At 36.8% G+C, this 14,049-nt stretch overlaps 2 protein-coding genes across 5 annotated transcripts in view; one reads left to right on the top strand and one right to left on the bottom strand.

Moving 5' to 3' along the window:
- The first annotated feature begins 25 nt into the window (after positions 1-25).
- Positions 26-14,049, top strand: part of si:ch211-170d8.8 — a 29,253-nt gene continuing 15,229 nt past the window's right edge. Inside the window, exon 1 of one of the 4 annotated variants that reach the window (XM_087265282.1) lies at positions 26-71. The gene's annotated coding sequence lies outside the window, so the exon portion shown is untranslated. Of the gene's footprint in view, positions 72-8,136; positions 8,737-11,219; positions 12,120-14,049 lie in introns of those variants that run through there. The other 3 variants (XM_087265280.1, XM_087265281.1, XM_087265283.1) reach the window with 3 other exon arrangements.
- Positions 2,854-8,641, bottom strand: cox6a1 (cytochrome c oxidase subunit 6A1). The gene is given in 3 exon segments (NM_001005592.2): positions 2,854-3,184; positions 8,034-8,173; positions 8,532-8,641. Coding segments are annotated over 3 exon segments (327 nt in total). The 5' UTR covers positions 8,629-8,641; the 3' UTR covers positions 2,854-3,094.

Below are 14,049 nucleotides of genomic sequence, written 5' to 3'. Positions count from 1 at the left end.
TTTCAGTCTTGCGTTCTCAGTGAATCGTGGTGTGGGTGTAGATTAAGTACACTGCAGCCCAAAATGTTAAGGTAACTCAAACGATTTGAGGAAACCGATTGCAACAAGCCATTCAGGTTAAAAAAAATCCTAATGAGTAGTGGTGGGCAAAGCGAGGCTTCGTGAAACATTGAAACAGTCGAAGCAAATGTGTCGAAGCTTCGAAACGTTTCGAAACCTCACTCTACAGTGACATCTAGTGGTCATTTTTTATATATATTGCACTGAAACAGCTTCAGCAAAGAACGATTGAACAAATTGAGGGATTAAATCCCACTTTGTGAAAGTGGAATCCTTCAAGTAACATAGTACAGTGGTTAAGGTGTCAGACATCCATGCAGGAGTAGTAGGTTTTGAAGCCAGTCAGTAGCAGTTGTTTTAAAATGCTTTAATACCAGTTGGTAATGCTTTGCTCTTGTATCGTTTTGTTTCAACATTGGTCTGATATCCGAATAAACAATTTGTGAATAAATATGTCTTGTGTTTGTCTTAAAACAGGGTTGTTGCTAGATCAAAAACGGTGGCCTGAAGTTATCAAGAATTATTTATATTATTCATTAAATTTCCCATTTATTGTATTTTATTAATGTCTACCCAAACCCTAAACCCAACCATACTGTAAAAATATTTATTATTGTTTTACAGTGTTACAAAAATAATGCTAAATTGATGGCGTAACTGTAGCTGTATCCTATTTAGGCTACACAAAACAGAAACATGATTAAAATACATAAAACCATGATTTCGAAGTCGGGATTCGAACCCAAAACATCATGCTAAGCATAGAATCAATAAGCAAACCCACAGTGCTCTAAGCCATTTGAGACAGAGATAATTTGGAGACCTTGGCAGTCAAGTTAGGATTCACCAGGTCTCGAAACGTTTCTAAGCTGATCGATGCTTTTAATCGCTTTAGTCACGTGACTAGGTGTTTCGAAACACTTTAGTCACGTGACTTGGGTGCTTCGGATCATGCTTCGGTGCAGTGATTCGAAACACTTGCGCTTCGGGATCTCGACACTGTCAAAACATCAGTTTCACGTCAGCCATCCCTACTAATGAGTACCGTGAACTTAATCAATTTGAGCTACGAAGCAAATTGAGCACAGTAACTCAAACAAGTTAAATCCAATAAATGAAGAGAACTCAAACTGTTTGAGGAAATCGATTGCTACAAACATTTGAGTTAAAAAAATTACTGTATTTGAGTACTGTGAACTTACTCCAAAGTTGAAGTAACGAAGTATTTAATTAACTCATTACCTGCAACACCGAGTTCAAATCTCTTTTCAAATGAGTAGAATTAACTTTATAGAGTTAACTATACTCATTTCATTTAATAAAGTTGACTATTGGGTTTTTCAGAGTATTAATGTGTAACACTGGTGCTGGCAAAAATATGCCTTTTATATTTAAATGTAATTATTTTAGGAATTTATACATTTTTATTTTAGCTGGTTTTAAAAAGTAGCAAATAATCTTAAAGCAGTGCTTATGAACGATTTGTGAATTCAACCACTCTTCTGAGCATAGAAAATTAGTTATGTTGTTAATTTGAGGTTAGCATCTCAAAATGCAGTTTTCAGTAAGACTTTTGCTTGGGCACAGTACTAAACATAATTTCTACTGGTTTATGCTGACAATAGAGATGCTGCGATCACGACTTTTGCAGCGGATTCTAAGTACCAATTCCTTGTCTCAGCCGATTCCAAGTCTCGATCCTGATGCTTCAAGCTTTACATAACTTTGCTATTGCATAAGCACATTTTCCTCCATGTATGAGATCTGGCCTTACCTAAGAGAATAAATTAAGGATGTTGCATACATGAATGGTCAGAACATAGGTCTCAAACTCAATTCCTGGAGGGCCAAGCTCTGCACAGTTTTGCTGCAACCCTAAAGCTGCAATCACAACACTTTTCTGCCCTTAGACTTTCATTCATACATACACAAATGCGTCAGAGCGGAAACGCAAGCTTGTGTGACATGTTTTCGCAGTTTGCTGCGTTGGAAAGTTTAAGCTTGGTGAACTCTGACCTGCGAAATCACATTACATGATTGCGTGAGACCAATTGAAGATCAAAACATGACCACTCTGAACAGAAATTTATAACATGAACCAATCGCTCGCTTTTTTTAATGTCTAATCATCTTGTTTAATCCCGCCCTTTTTTGCAGCACCATACGACAGAATTTTGCACTCACAAACTCTAGTGTGACTGCAGCATAATCCAACATAGCCAGTCTAGTAGTACTGAAACATCCCTAGTTGACAATTAGGTTATTTTTGAAAGCAAACTAAAAAAGTAACCTTTTCAATTGGTTAGATATTTTTTGCGCTTGTATGGCAAGTGGCAAAACCTTTACAGTATTGTACCATTCAAATGACACTCACACAAAATGTAAAAAATAAATAAAAAAAATCCTCCCAAACCTTTACAATTAAAACAACGGTCGGGTTAACACTTCATATTTGCAAAAAAAAAAAAAAAAAAAAAAAAAAAAAAAAAAACACTGCAATATTTTCGAAATAATAATAAAAAAAAGTCCATTAAACACGATTATGTAATTTGCAAACACCAAGTGACCTATGAATGTGAAAAAATTTCTATTGTAGCTGTCAAACATTGCCTTTTGAATTGCCTAAAAAATCACGCCTTGAGTGAAAAAAAAAAAAAGTGTAATATATTGTGTGTAATATTTGCTAAATTTACTCATTTTTAATGCTTAAAAACAGCAATTTAAGTGGAATGGAAACCCAGCTAAAAATATTAAGTGGTCAGATAATTCGTTGAAAAATCAGACTTCAGACAGTTTATAATTTAACTAATAGATGTTTATTTATCAGTTTAAGCAGACAGTGTGATACAATGGTCCATGAATAAATGTAACTGTTTCCTTAAGGTGCCTCTCCGAGGTGTGGATAGCACAGAGGTAAGATCGACAAACTGGACAGGCGTCATGTAAACTGAAAGAACGTGAGTAGTGGTCCAGGCCAGCAGACTGAGGGCCTTGTGGTCCCTGTAGGGGGGATCTGGAGAGCTCCTGACACCCTTTACTCGTCATGGTGCTCGTAGCCGTCGGGCAGGGCGTTTACATGTGGGTTGTGGAAGAGCGTCTTGTTGCCATCACCCCATGGGAAACGCTGATGTTAGAGAGAGAGAGAGAGAGAGAGAGAGAGAGAGAGAGAGAGAGAGAGAGAGAGAGAGAGAGAGAGAGAGAGAGAGAGAGGGGGGGGGGGGGGAAATAGGGCACAGATGAGAAATGTCCTTGATTAACTAAAATTATAAGTGAAAAATAAAATGAACAAGAGTCTGTGTGACACTTTATGCATTTAGCAAATGTTTGGTTAATTGTAAAAAGACACTATTGCTATTAATATCAGGCATCCGATCAGCTTTCCACCAATATGACCTGAGAATAATATTTTGTCCTTTTTTTTTAAACGGAGTGAAACTGCAGTGCACCACTTCATTAAAATTATTTTTTATTTTATAACTTAAAAAAAAAAACAAAATACTGTAATACTATGAAAATGTAATACAATAATAATTTAGATTCATTAAACAAAACTAAAATCAGTATCAAGGAAAAATTAACAACAGTAAAATGACAAAACTATTATTTGTGTGTTTTATTTAGGTGTTTTAAAATGTTTAACAAATCAGAGAATATATTTTGGTGGAAAACACGGAAATTTCTCTTTTGACAAGAGATTTACTGTTATTACAACCCCTCATCATTGGGAAGATGTTTGATGCGTCTTCAAAAGCATATTATATCAGATTTAGACTTACAGCACTTAAAGTTGGATTTTGTGTGAATCAAAGTGCAAACAGTTGCTCTGACAAGCTGAAACCACTATCAAAAGCTCACGTTAAAATGTTTGTGCTGTGTAATAGAATACATATTTATGCAATTCCATTTCCAATAGTCTTTGGGTCTTGATAAGCCATATTACTGCATTACTGGAAAAAAACAACAACCTCATAGTGTAAACATAGTAAATGCACAGATTATTCATACTGATATTTATTTATTTATTAGATATTATTTGATTATTATTATTAATAATAATAATATTAATAATAAAATAATAGTAAAAAATAATTATAATTCTTTAAATGTATTTAATGTTAATTCATATTATTACTGTAACAATAACAACGGATTATAAACTAGAAACGTGTATTTAATAATAGACAACTAATGTAACATGTTTCTGTACAGTAATAAAAAGATAGTAGGCAAGCATTCAGTTTTTAAATGCACAATATTAGTGAAGTAAAACAAGCAACAAGATCTGCTCTGGGATGCTCATGACATTCGATCATGAGCTGCTTGTGCAGATTTATTTTCAAGCAATGTGGGTGTTTACACATCACATGAAGACTGAATAAATAAGTTTTCTATTGATGCATAATTCAGGATAAAACATGATTTGGCAGAGATTCTGATAAAAATAACTTCAAATCTGTCTAAATAAAGTGCTTAGCAATGCTCATTACTACTCAAAAGCATCTTTTTAATATATTGACAGTAGAAAATGTATATATTATCTCTATGGAACCCATTTAATATTCCAATATTCTAATTAGTTTTTTGCATCAATTAAAAATCTATGGTTGACACATTCGACTCTGGTATATTTTTGGCAATATCTAAAAAATACAATGTAAGATAAGACTTGTTTTAGTGGTGCAGAGTCATGCATTAAATGCTTTGAATCTGCATTAACTATTATACTATAACTATTAAATTATTAAAGAGTGGTCCAAAATACCTTTTTATAAGTGCCTTTCAAAGCACTCAAGGACATCTTACAATATGTCACTGGCACATGATAAAATACAAGACAGAAAAATAATAAACCCAACTTTTATTTTCCCAATTTTAATGTTAAGTATTCCCAATTTTGTCTATATAGAGATGCATGAGACTACATTGAACTAACACTCATTCCATTATAGACCTGGGCACCTAATTAAAGCTACGGTGGCCTTTATCCTCATTTTCTTGCAAGTGATTATGGCATTTCAAAATACTGGCTTTCAATTTGGAAAATTCTCATTCAAATGAGCTGAAATCACTTCAGATGACAAGACTCTGCTTAAAACTAACTATATGAACAACTAAAGGAATGTTTTTTTTTTCATTATTTTCATATCTATATCCATCCATTATAGCCAAAGCTTTTCAGAGATCAATAGAGGTGTAAGTAACATATCACAAAATTCATAGTTTGGTTTGATACAACATGGTGTCAACTTGGAATGTTTTAGATACAGCAAATCAAAAAATCTTGCTCTTTAAATTTTTTGTTTATTATAACCAAGACCACAAAGCATTATCTTTTCTCTAATTTGGAGAGGAAGTAAAATCTCTCCGTGGCAGGGGTAGCCGCCACTAAAACTGCCAAAGCTAAGTGTGCCTGCCATTCTAGCAGTCAATGCTAGAGGCAGCTGCCTCTAAACTTGCCACTGCTAAGCGCGCCTGCCAAGGCACCCGCCACAAATACCTGCCACTGTTTTGTAAGCCTGCCACAGCACCCGCCATGGTTATGCGGGGCTGATACGGCGCCCACTATGGTTATACAGATCTGCCACAGCACCCGCCACGGTTATGCGCAGCTGATAAGGCACCCACCACAGAAAACGGGTCTGTCACAGCACCTGCCACGGTTATGCGTGGGTGATACAGAATCCGCCAGTGTAATGTGTGCCTGCTACAGCACCCGCCTCTTTTAGGGCCTACTCACACTGCCATCCGTACCGTGCCCAGGCCCGTTTCCCGGATCGTTTGAGAAGTGCGAGTGCGCTGAATTGGACTCAAGCACAGTTCACTTGGCCGGCCCTGGCCCGGTTGGAAGAGGTGGGCCTGAGCGCGGTTCACTTGGGCTTTGGCGCGGTACGCTTGTGTGTGAGTGCAAAACGTGCCAAAGCCCGAAACTGAAAGCGAGACGTGACTGTTTCATATGGATTTATTAATCATTCTTACTGTTCAGTGAATGCAAGCTGCCGTAGTTTATTAAAGATGTTTATTAAGGGTTCTTTGGCCCGGTTCGAGGCAACTGTACCTAGTGTGAGTACGGCCTTATACACAGCTACTACAGAAAACACGTAATGGTTAGTGGCTGCACAGCTATGCGTTTCTGAATTTATAGCTTACACCATGAGTGAAAGACATTTGTGCAACCAGGAAAAACTGGAATTATCAGGGAATTTTAATATCCTGATTTCAGGCCATGAAAAATCCTGTAAATAAGCCACTAAACTTAAAAAAAAAAATGAAAATATTTTGTTCATCCTTGTGTTGTGTTCAGCTCTGAATGATTTCTTGTGATAATTATTTTGGAGCACATGTTCTAAACATTTGTTTGTGTATATCATGTTTGAGGGCATCCACAATAAAAAAAGAGGTTTAGGCTTACAGCAAAATACCTTGAGGTAAGGGATAAGGTTTAAGGACAAATGTAGCCTAAAAAGACAATCCAATGTTAATGATTTCAAAGCGCAAATGGACACATTTGTCTTGTGTAGTGGACTGTAGTCTGTGCAAACTTTCAAATCTGGCTATCATCGGTATGCCTAGCAAATCTGTGTTGGCAACAAATGCCTTACAAGGACAAAAGTCTTCATAACAGTTCAAATTGTGGTTCGCCTTTGGAAAATTATTTGGCATATCGACTGTTCCAAGTCACCATTTTTCAGCTGCAGAGCATACATTTAGAGCGTGCTTTTTCGGCATTAAGTTGTTTTATGTCCAAGCGGTAGGGTGAGGGTGTGAGAAAATGATTTTTAATAAAACACAATCTGGACTTCAGCAAATTACCGTGGTGGGTTTCATAGGAGACCCGTTTAACCGTGTCAGTTTCATATCACATCTGTATTCAGTGCACATTACAGGGCAAACTTTCTTCTGCAACAGAGCTAACCAACTGCTGTGCTGAGGCTGAGCGCTGGCAGCGTGTCTGTGATGTCACTTGCGTGATGACGTACATCACGCTCTTTCTGACGACTGAGCACTGACCGTCACTCAGTGACAAATGATACAATGTAAAAGACCTTGTGATCATAATTTTAAATATAAATATATATATATATATATATATATATATATATATATATATATATATATATATATATATATATATATATGTGTGTGTAAATTTATATCGAAAATATAAAACTTATATCACCATTATTGAAAAAAATTATATCGTATTGTCCAGCCCTAGGAGGACTATATTATAAAGGGACTCGATGTAAACATTTAATGAAAACACTGTTTTTTTTATGGAAAGCATGACAAGGTGCTTTTCAAGTGAAGCACGAACATGCATTTTGTTTCATTTTTTTAATGCACCGACGGTTTAAGAGTGAGCTAAATGCAGAAGTGCAGAAGCATTGTCAGGTGCTCATGGAAGAGCATTTTCACACACACCAAGCATGTTCTGGTGAATTCACCTTTATTATAATACCATTATAGCAACAAGCTCATCCAGCATACGCCTGACTGGAGCAGTGCATTTTTCTTTGACAGTTAAAATAGAAGACCACTTGTTGACTGTCACATTATGTCATTTGGGCTGCTTTAAGCGTGCTGGCACTGAGAATATTACATTTTACACTTTCACAGGTTTAAAGCTTTTTGTTCAGTTTCTTCACTTAATTGTTCGCTTGTAATGCATACTGTACAGGCACAAAGCGAATATGACTCCCGTTACACCTGTTCACTGTTTTGTTCCTCTTAATCACTTCAGTATCAGTGTACTATTCAACATGTCAATGTTGTTGTGGAAAGACTCATTGAGTATTTTTTAATAGGTCACTCTTAGTCTGCTCAAAGTTATTTGTTAACACCAAAATGTTTCCAAAAACGAAACTTAAGAAGAAAATTTATAGTACTCCTTTCTAAACATTATTTATCGTTTAAATTATTCGTAATTGGTAATAGGAAAGAGGTGATGTTATTGGGTAAAGTGTGTGTTTTACCTTGGAGCGGATGCGCAGGTGGCTGTAGGGTACGAACTCGGGCTGCTCATGGTGGTGCTGAGAGCGCAGATACATGTTCAACATGCACACAGCTACTCCAGGCAGAGCCACAACAAACGTCAGGATCTTCCAGGTCTTGGCTACATGACACACACATAACAAAGTCGTATTATAAATAAATGTGTATGGCACGTGTTAAATAATTCCTTAATAATGAAGTCAGTCGAACCGTCTAACTGGCTAACGTTAGTTAGCAGTTTAATGTTAACGTTAGCTCGCTTCGCTGTGTTTCTTATTATACTATTCATATGTAGAAAACTTATTTTATTATACAAAACACTTATTCATTGATATTTTGCAACAATGTCAGCGACAGGACAACACTAGACAGCCATTCGCGTCACATCCGCAAGGTCAAATGTAGAGTTGCGGCTATTTAAAATGGTTGATCTTCTTAGTACAGTGACTGTTTTAACCCTTTTAGCGTTGAAAACTCACCTGCATTTTCACCATGAGCTGCAGCCGAAAGCTGACGGCTTTGGGTCAGGGCAGCGGACTTGAAGAGCTTCTGGGACAAGCGTCCGATCGCAGCCATTTTTGCGGAGACTGGAGGCAGAGCGGCGGAGGAAGCTTTAAAGCGGTTTTGCTGTGGGAAATGGACGCGCCCGCCGCCTACCGGCGAGGTGGACCACCGACACGAGCTGTGAGTGACCCGTCTGGATTCTGAAGGCCTGCACATATACTCACACATGCTGTTGTCCACTTGCTTCTTCTCTACTTATTTCCTTGTATTTGGTCCAAGAGTTGTATTGGGCGCGTGAAGGTCGCAAGTGTGCATGACTGGAAGACCTCGATGATCACCAAAGTCCCCTAATCTTTAATCGCAAGAAGGAGGGAGGAGAAATGCATCAAATAAATAAAAAATAATCTGGGTTTGACAGACAGTTTCTCTGTATGACTAGTATGCCTATAATTTACAATGATATTTTGAAGAATTAAACCCTGTCACAATGACTTACATTGACCAGCCACTTATAAGGGACTCCTTACTTGTACCGGGTTGGACCCACTTTTGCCATTCGAACTGCATTAATCCTTCGTGGCATAGATTCAACGTGATACTGTAAAATTCTTCCAGGATTTTGGTCCATATTGATAGCATTTCATGCAGTTGCTGCAGTTTTGTCGGCTGCACATCCATAATGCAAATCTCCATCACATCCCAAAAGGGCTCTAATGGATTGTGGTGTGGAGGCCATTTGAGTACAGTGAACTCATTGTCATGTTCAAGAAACCAGTCCTAGATGATTCGCGCTTTATGACATGGCGCGTTATCCTGCTGGAAGGAGCCATAAGAAGATGGCTACACTGTGGTCACAAAGGGATGGACATGGTCAGCAACAATATGGTCAGAAGATGCTCTTCTGCATACCTCAGTTGTAACGAGTGGTTATTCGACTTACTTTTGCCTTTATCTCAGCTCGAACCAGTCTTACCTTTCTGCCCTGACCTTTGGCATCAACAAGGCATTTGCGTCCACAGAACTCACTAATATTTTCTCTTTTTCAGACAATTCTCTGTAAACCCTAGAGCAGCAGTTTCTGAAATACTCAGACCAGCCTGTCTGGCACCAACAACCATACCACGTTTACTTAAATCACCTTTCTTCCCCATTCTGATGCCGAGCTTGAACTGCAGCAGATCGTCTTGACCATGTCTACATGATTAAATGCATTGGGTTTGCTCCTATGTGATTGCCAAATTAGAAATTTGCATTAACAAGCAGTTGGACAGGTGTTCCCAATAAAGTGGACATTGAGTGTATAACAGTATATATATATAATCTTTAAAAAAAAAAAAAAAAATATATATATATATATATATATATATATATATATATATATATATATATATATATTTATTTATTTATTTTTTTAGGTTAATGTCCTCGAGGTAATTATGGAAGTAACCCTTGCAAAATTATAAATGAAAGTTTCTGACTTTTATTTTTGTTTTAACATCATCTGACTTTGTATTTTAGGAAATGGTGTTTCAACAAAAGTATCTTGGATGTGCACTTACACAGTGCATGAAAAGTGAAAGAATAAATGTAGGACACCACTACAGAATGACCATGCACTCCGTAGTGTATTGAGTAACTTCAGACAAAGGGAGAGAGCTGCAACTTGTACAATCTGACTGCAAAATATTTTGTTTTATATAGTCATTAATCATGTTGCCATAGAAAAGCAGATTTCTAAAAAAACAGAACATTATGTATGTTGAAATTACTGTATTTCTGATATTGCATGTACTCAGAGGAGTTACAGCAGACGGCACAATCAACCAAATGTTCATTTTTAGATTAACTATCCCTTTAAGAAGAGGGTCTTTGAATCACCAAACAGGTGTGTGCACAGTATGTATCACAGTGACTATAGTACATTATTGTGATATACTAATAATTGTTTATTAGATTTGAGTATTCATCATTAGGTAATCAAAAGAGATATAGTATTAAACAGATAGTTTTAATTTATTTGTCTTTATTTATTTGATACTTATTTACTATATACTAATACTCATTAATTAGGCAGTTGTGCCAAATAAGTAGATTCTAGTACTTACTGGTTAGCTAGTACCTTTTAAACAGATACTTGATGTTATTACATGTTTATTAAACACTAGTATGTTTTAAAAATGTCACTAGTAATGTTTCTAAATATGCCCAACCATTTTTTTTATGTCTAGTCATAACAGCAAAAGTAAAGTTTGGTTAAAAATCTTGCTAATAAAAAAACCCATTTTACTGGTGTCATATGAATTAAGAATAACTAATCAACCAGAAAATTACTAATTTGTAATGAATAGGCCAATGAATGGCGCGGTGGTAGCACAATTGCACAATTGCTTCACAGTAAGAAGTTCCCCATGTCCAAAGACACTCATAGACTCATAGGTGAATTGGGTAAGCTAAATTGTCCATAGTGTATGTGTGTGAATGAGTGTGCATGGATGTTTCCCAGTGATGGGTTGCAGCTGGAAGGGCATCTGCTGTGTAAAACAAATAAGTTGGCAGGTTTATTCCGCTGTGGTGATTCCAGTTTAATAAAGGTACTAAGCTGAAAGGAAAATTAATGGATGAATCACATTACACCACATCAAAATGCTGGTAGGCACAAGATTTCATTGTTGTTAGATATTTAACAATGCAATAACAATGTCACAACAGCAGCTTTCATTCACACTGCATTTTAGGTTTTATAGGGCTTATGGTGTTCCATTTAAACCCATTTTGAATGTTCTGCCAGCCAATATTGGGCACATGTGTAATCTAATCAATGCCATACATCCATTTCAAGTTAACAAAATGAATGAAACCAAGCTTCAATAGTATCTGGCTGCAAAACTGCACATGCAGGCTGAGACATGCAGTGTCAGACACATGCAATAATTATAGTTAGTGATGTCATTGTGAGGGGGTGGGGTTAGGGGCGGGTGAGGTGTGTGCATTAACAATCTGTAAGCAATCTCAGCTTACATGTGCAACTTTTTTGCAGCCAAAACCTTCTCGCTAGTAAGGGAAGGGCATAAAAAATATATTGGAACACAGTATATGTTTAATACTTCTTCAGAGCAGTATTCAAGATGCATCATGCATCTTTTTATGTGTTTTACATGGTATTTCATCGTGAAGTAGTTTTGATGTTATAAAAATTATGGATTGCATATGTAAAAATTTTTTATTTTGCATTGTATTACTAAGCATGTTTTATGCTATATTATGTGCAAATTTACTTGCATAAGTATAGGTAACTGTTTTCTTGAATCATTGAAATGTCCCTGTTTACCAGAGATTAAATTAGGACTTATTGTCAGGAGTCTGCAACTTCGGCCTTGTCAATTCATGTTTTGGTGGCAGAGTCCAGACACTAGTCCTGTCTTGTCTTTTATATTGTGCTCGGCATGAGTTTTCTCTGGTCAAGCACTTTTATGCTGTTCTTCTCTGTCTTTGTCTTTTGTATGAGTACCATCCTGATGCGGACGTGTGGGGTCCGGGTGTGTAGAATGCGCACTCTCGTCCTGGTGTGTGTTTTGTTCGTGGCATGTATGGCATTATTTCACTGACAAATGTCGTGAATGCAGTATTACAAGTCAAGAGTGCATTCATGTAATACGAGCGAGCTAAACTCTTTGCTCGCGGGCCGATTTCCTCTGTTCATGGACAAAACTGCTCGCTCTCAAATATACGCTGCTCGTGCGCAAAACTTCTCATGCACACTCAAGTATACACTGCTTGTGCACAAAACTTCTTGCGCACACTCAAAACACTGGCTGCTCAAGTACATATGATCTGCTCTCCCTCAGTCAGATGATACGGATTCACAATTTGTGTAGTATTAAGAATAGTGAACTGATAAAATGAAATACAAAGTGTAGCTTTACTACAGTAAAGTATGGTTAATTGCAAAATATTCATTCATTTTCTTTTTGGCTTAGTCCCTTTATTAATCTGAGGTCGCCACAGCGGAATGAACCATAATTAACTTATCCAGCATATGTTTTACGCAGCGGATGCCATTCCAGCTGCAACCCAACACTGGGAAACACCCACACAATTCTGCACACACATACACTTTGGCCAATTTAGCTTACCCAATTCACCTATACCGCATGTCTTTGCACTTGTGGGGTAAACCAGAGCACTCGGAGGAAACCCACGCGAACACGGGGAGAACATGCAAACTCTGCACAGAATGCCAACTGACCCAGCTGGGGATCGAACCATCTACGCACTGCGCCACCGTGCTGCCCAATTGTAGTATAATATACCCTATATTGTAAAAAACTACAGTTTTTTCTCATTTGTTTATATTACAGTTATTGCGATAGTTTTACCACAACAGGTGAATTGAAGTTCTTTACAATAGTACTGTTCAAAACACTGCACATGCCAATAGACGTGATCAGAGGCACTGTGGAACAGCTTTTCCTCAAAATGAAAAAGATGACAAGGAAAATGCCCTCCAAAATCACATCAACAATGTGAAAGACAGCAGAGACTAGTTCACTTGTTCATTAGATTTAAAATTTTATATGTAGATCTATTTGTTTTAGAATTTTAGTTATTGTTAATAAATAGTGACACGAAATGTTTTTAAAAACAGGGAAAAATGTTTTTTAAATAAAACATGAAAGGAAGAAGTAACACAAGACACAAATTGTGAGTGTGCATATCATCTCACTGAGCGAGCAGTGTACTGAGAACATGCAAGAAAATTTGTGCGTGAGCAGCGCATATTTGGGACCTCGCAAGAAAATCTGTGTAGAGCACATGGCTCTATGTCTACATCTTGGCTTTAGTGTTATGTTTCATGTGAACACGCAAGTAATGAGCTCTCTCATTGGCTGCATGTTTCAGTCCCACCCTCCTTGTTAACCTATAGTTTATTATGTTCACCTGTTTGCCAGTTATTTCTCCTTTATAGTCTCCTCATGTCTGCTGTCCTGTGCCAGTTCGTTGTTGTTCATATAACATTTCCATTCTTTCCTTGTTGTGTCTCGCCCTTTCCAGCCCTGATCCCTGCCTAGTCAAGTTTGTTTGTTTATTTATGTGTGTTTTAGTTATGTTTTCCTCCTTGGGGTAGTTTTTGTTGCTTTTTGTTTTATTTTATAATTATAAACCCATTTTTAGTCTGCATTTTAGTCCTTGCTCCTTTCATCACCCACTGATCGTGACAAATCCATATTTTATAAAATGCTGTAAAATTCTTGCTGCCTTAATTTTTGTTGAATCAAATGAACTTTTCTAGTCATCTCAACTTACATTGACCAAACTGACCAAAAATATTAAGTTAAACTTTGTATAACTTTAAAAAAGTGTAGTTGAAACCTTCTTAAAAGTATTTTAAAGCAACATAAAAAATGGACTTTTTGTCCTTACATTTTTTTCAGTAGTATTGCTGCAATTAGCTGTACTTAAATAGCAGTCCCTTAATGAGTAGTATGATTAAAT

Source organism: Danio rerio, chromosome 8, assembly GCF_052040795.2.
Source record: "Danio rerio strain M-AB ecotype USA chromosome 8, GRCz13ab, whole genome shotgun sequence".
Classification (NCBI taxonomy): Eukaryota; Metazoa; Chordata; class Actinopteri; order Cypriniformes; family Danionidae; genus Danio; species Danio rerio.
Note: the sequence above shows the minus strand (reverse complement) of the source record. Positions and strands in the feature narration are given on the sequence as shown.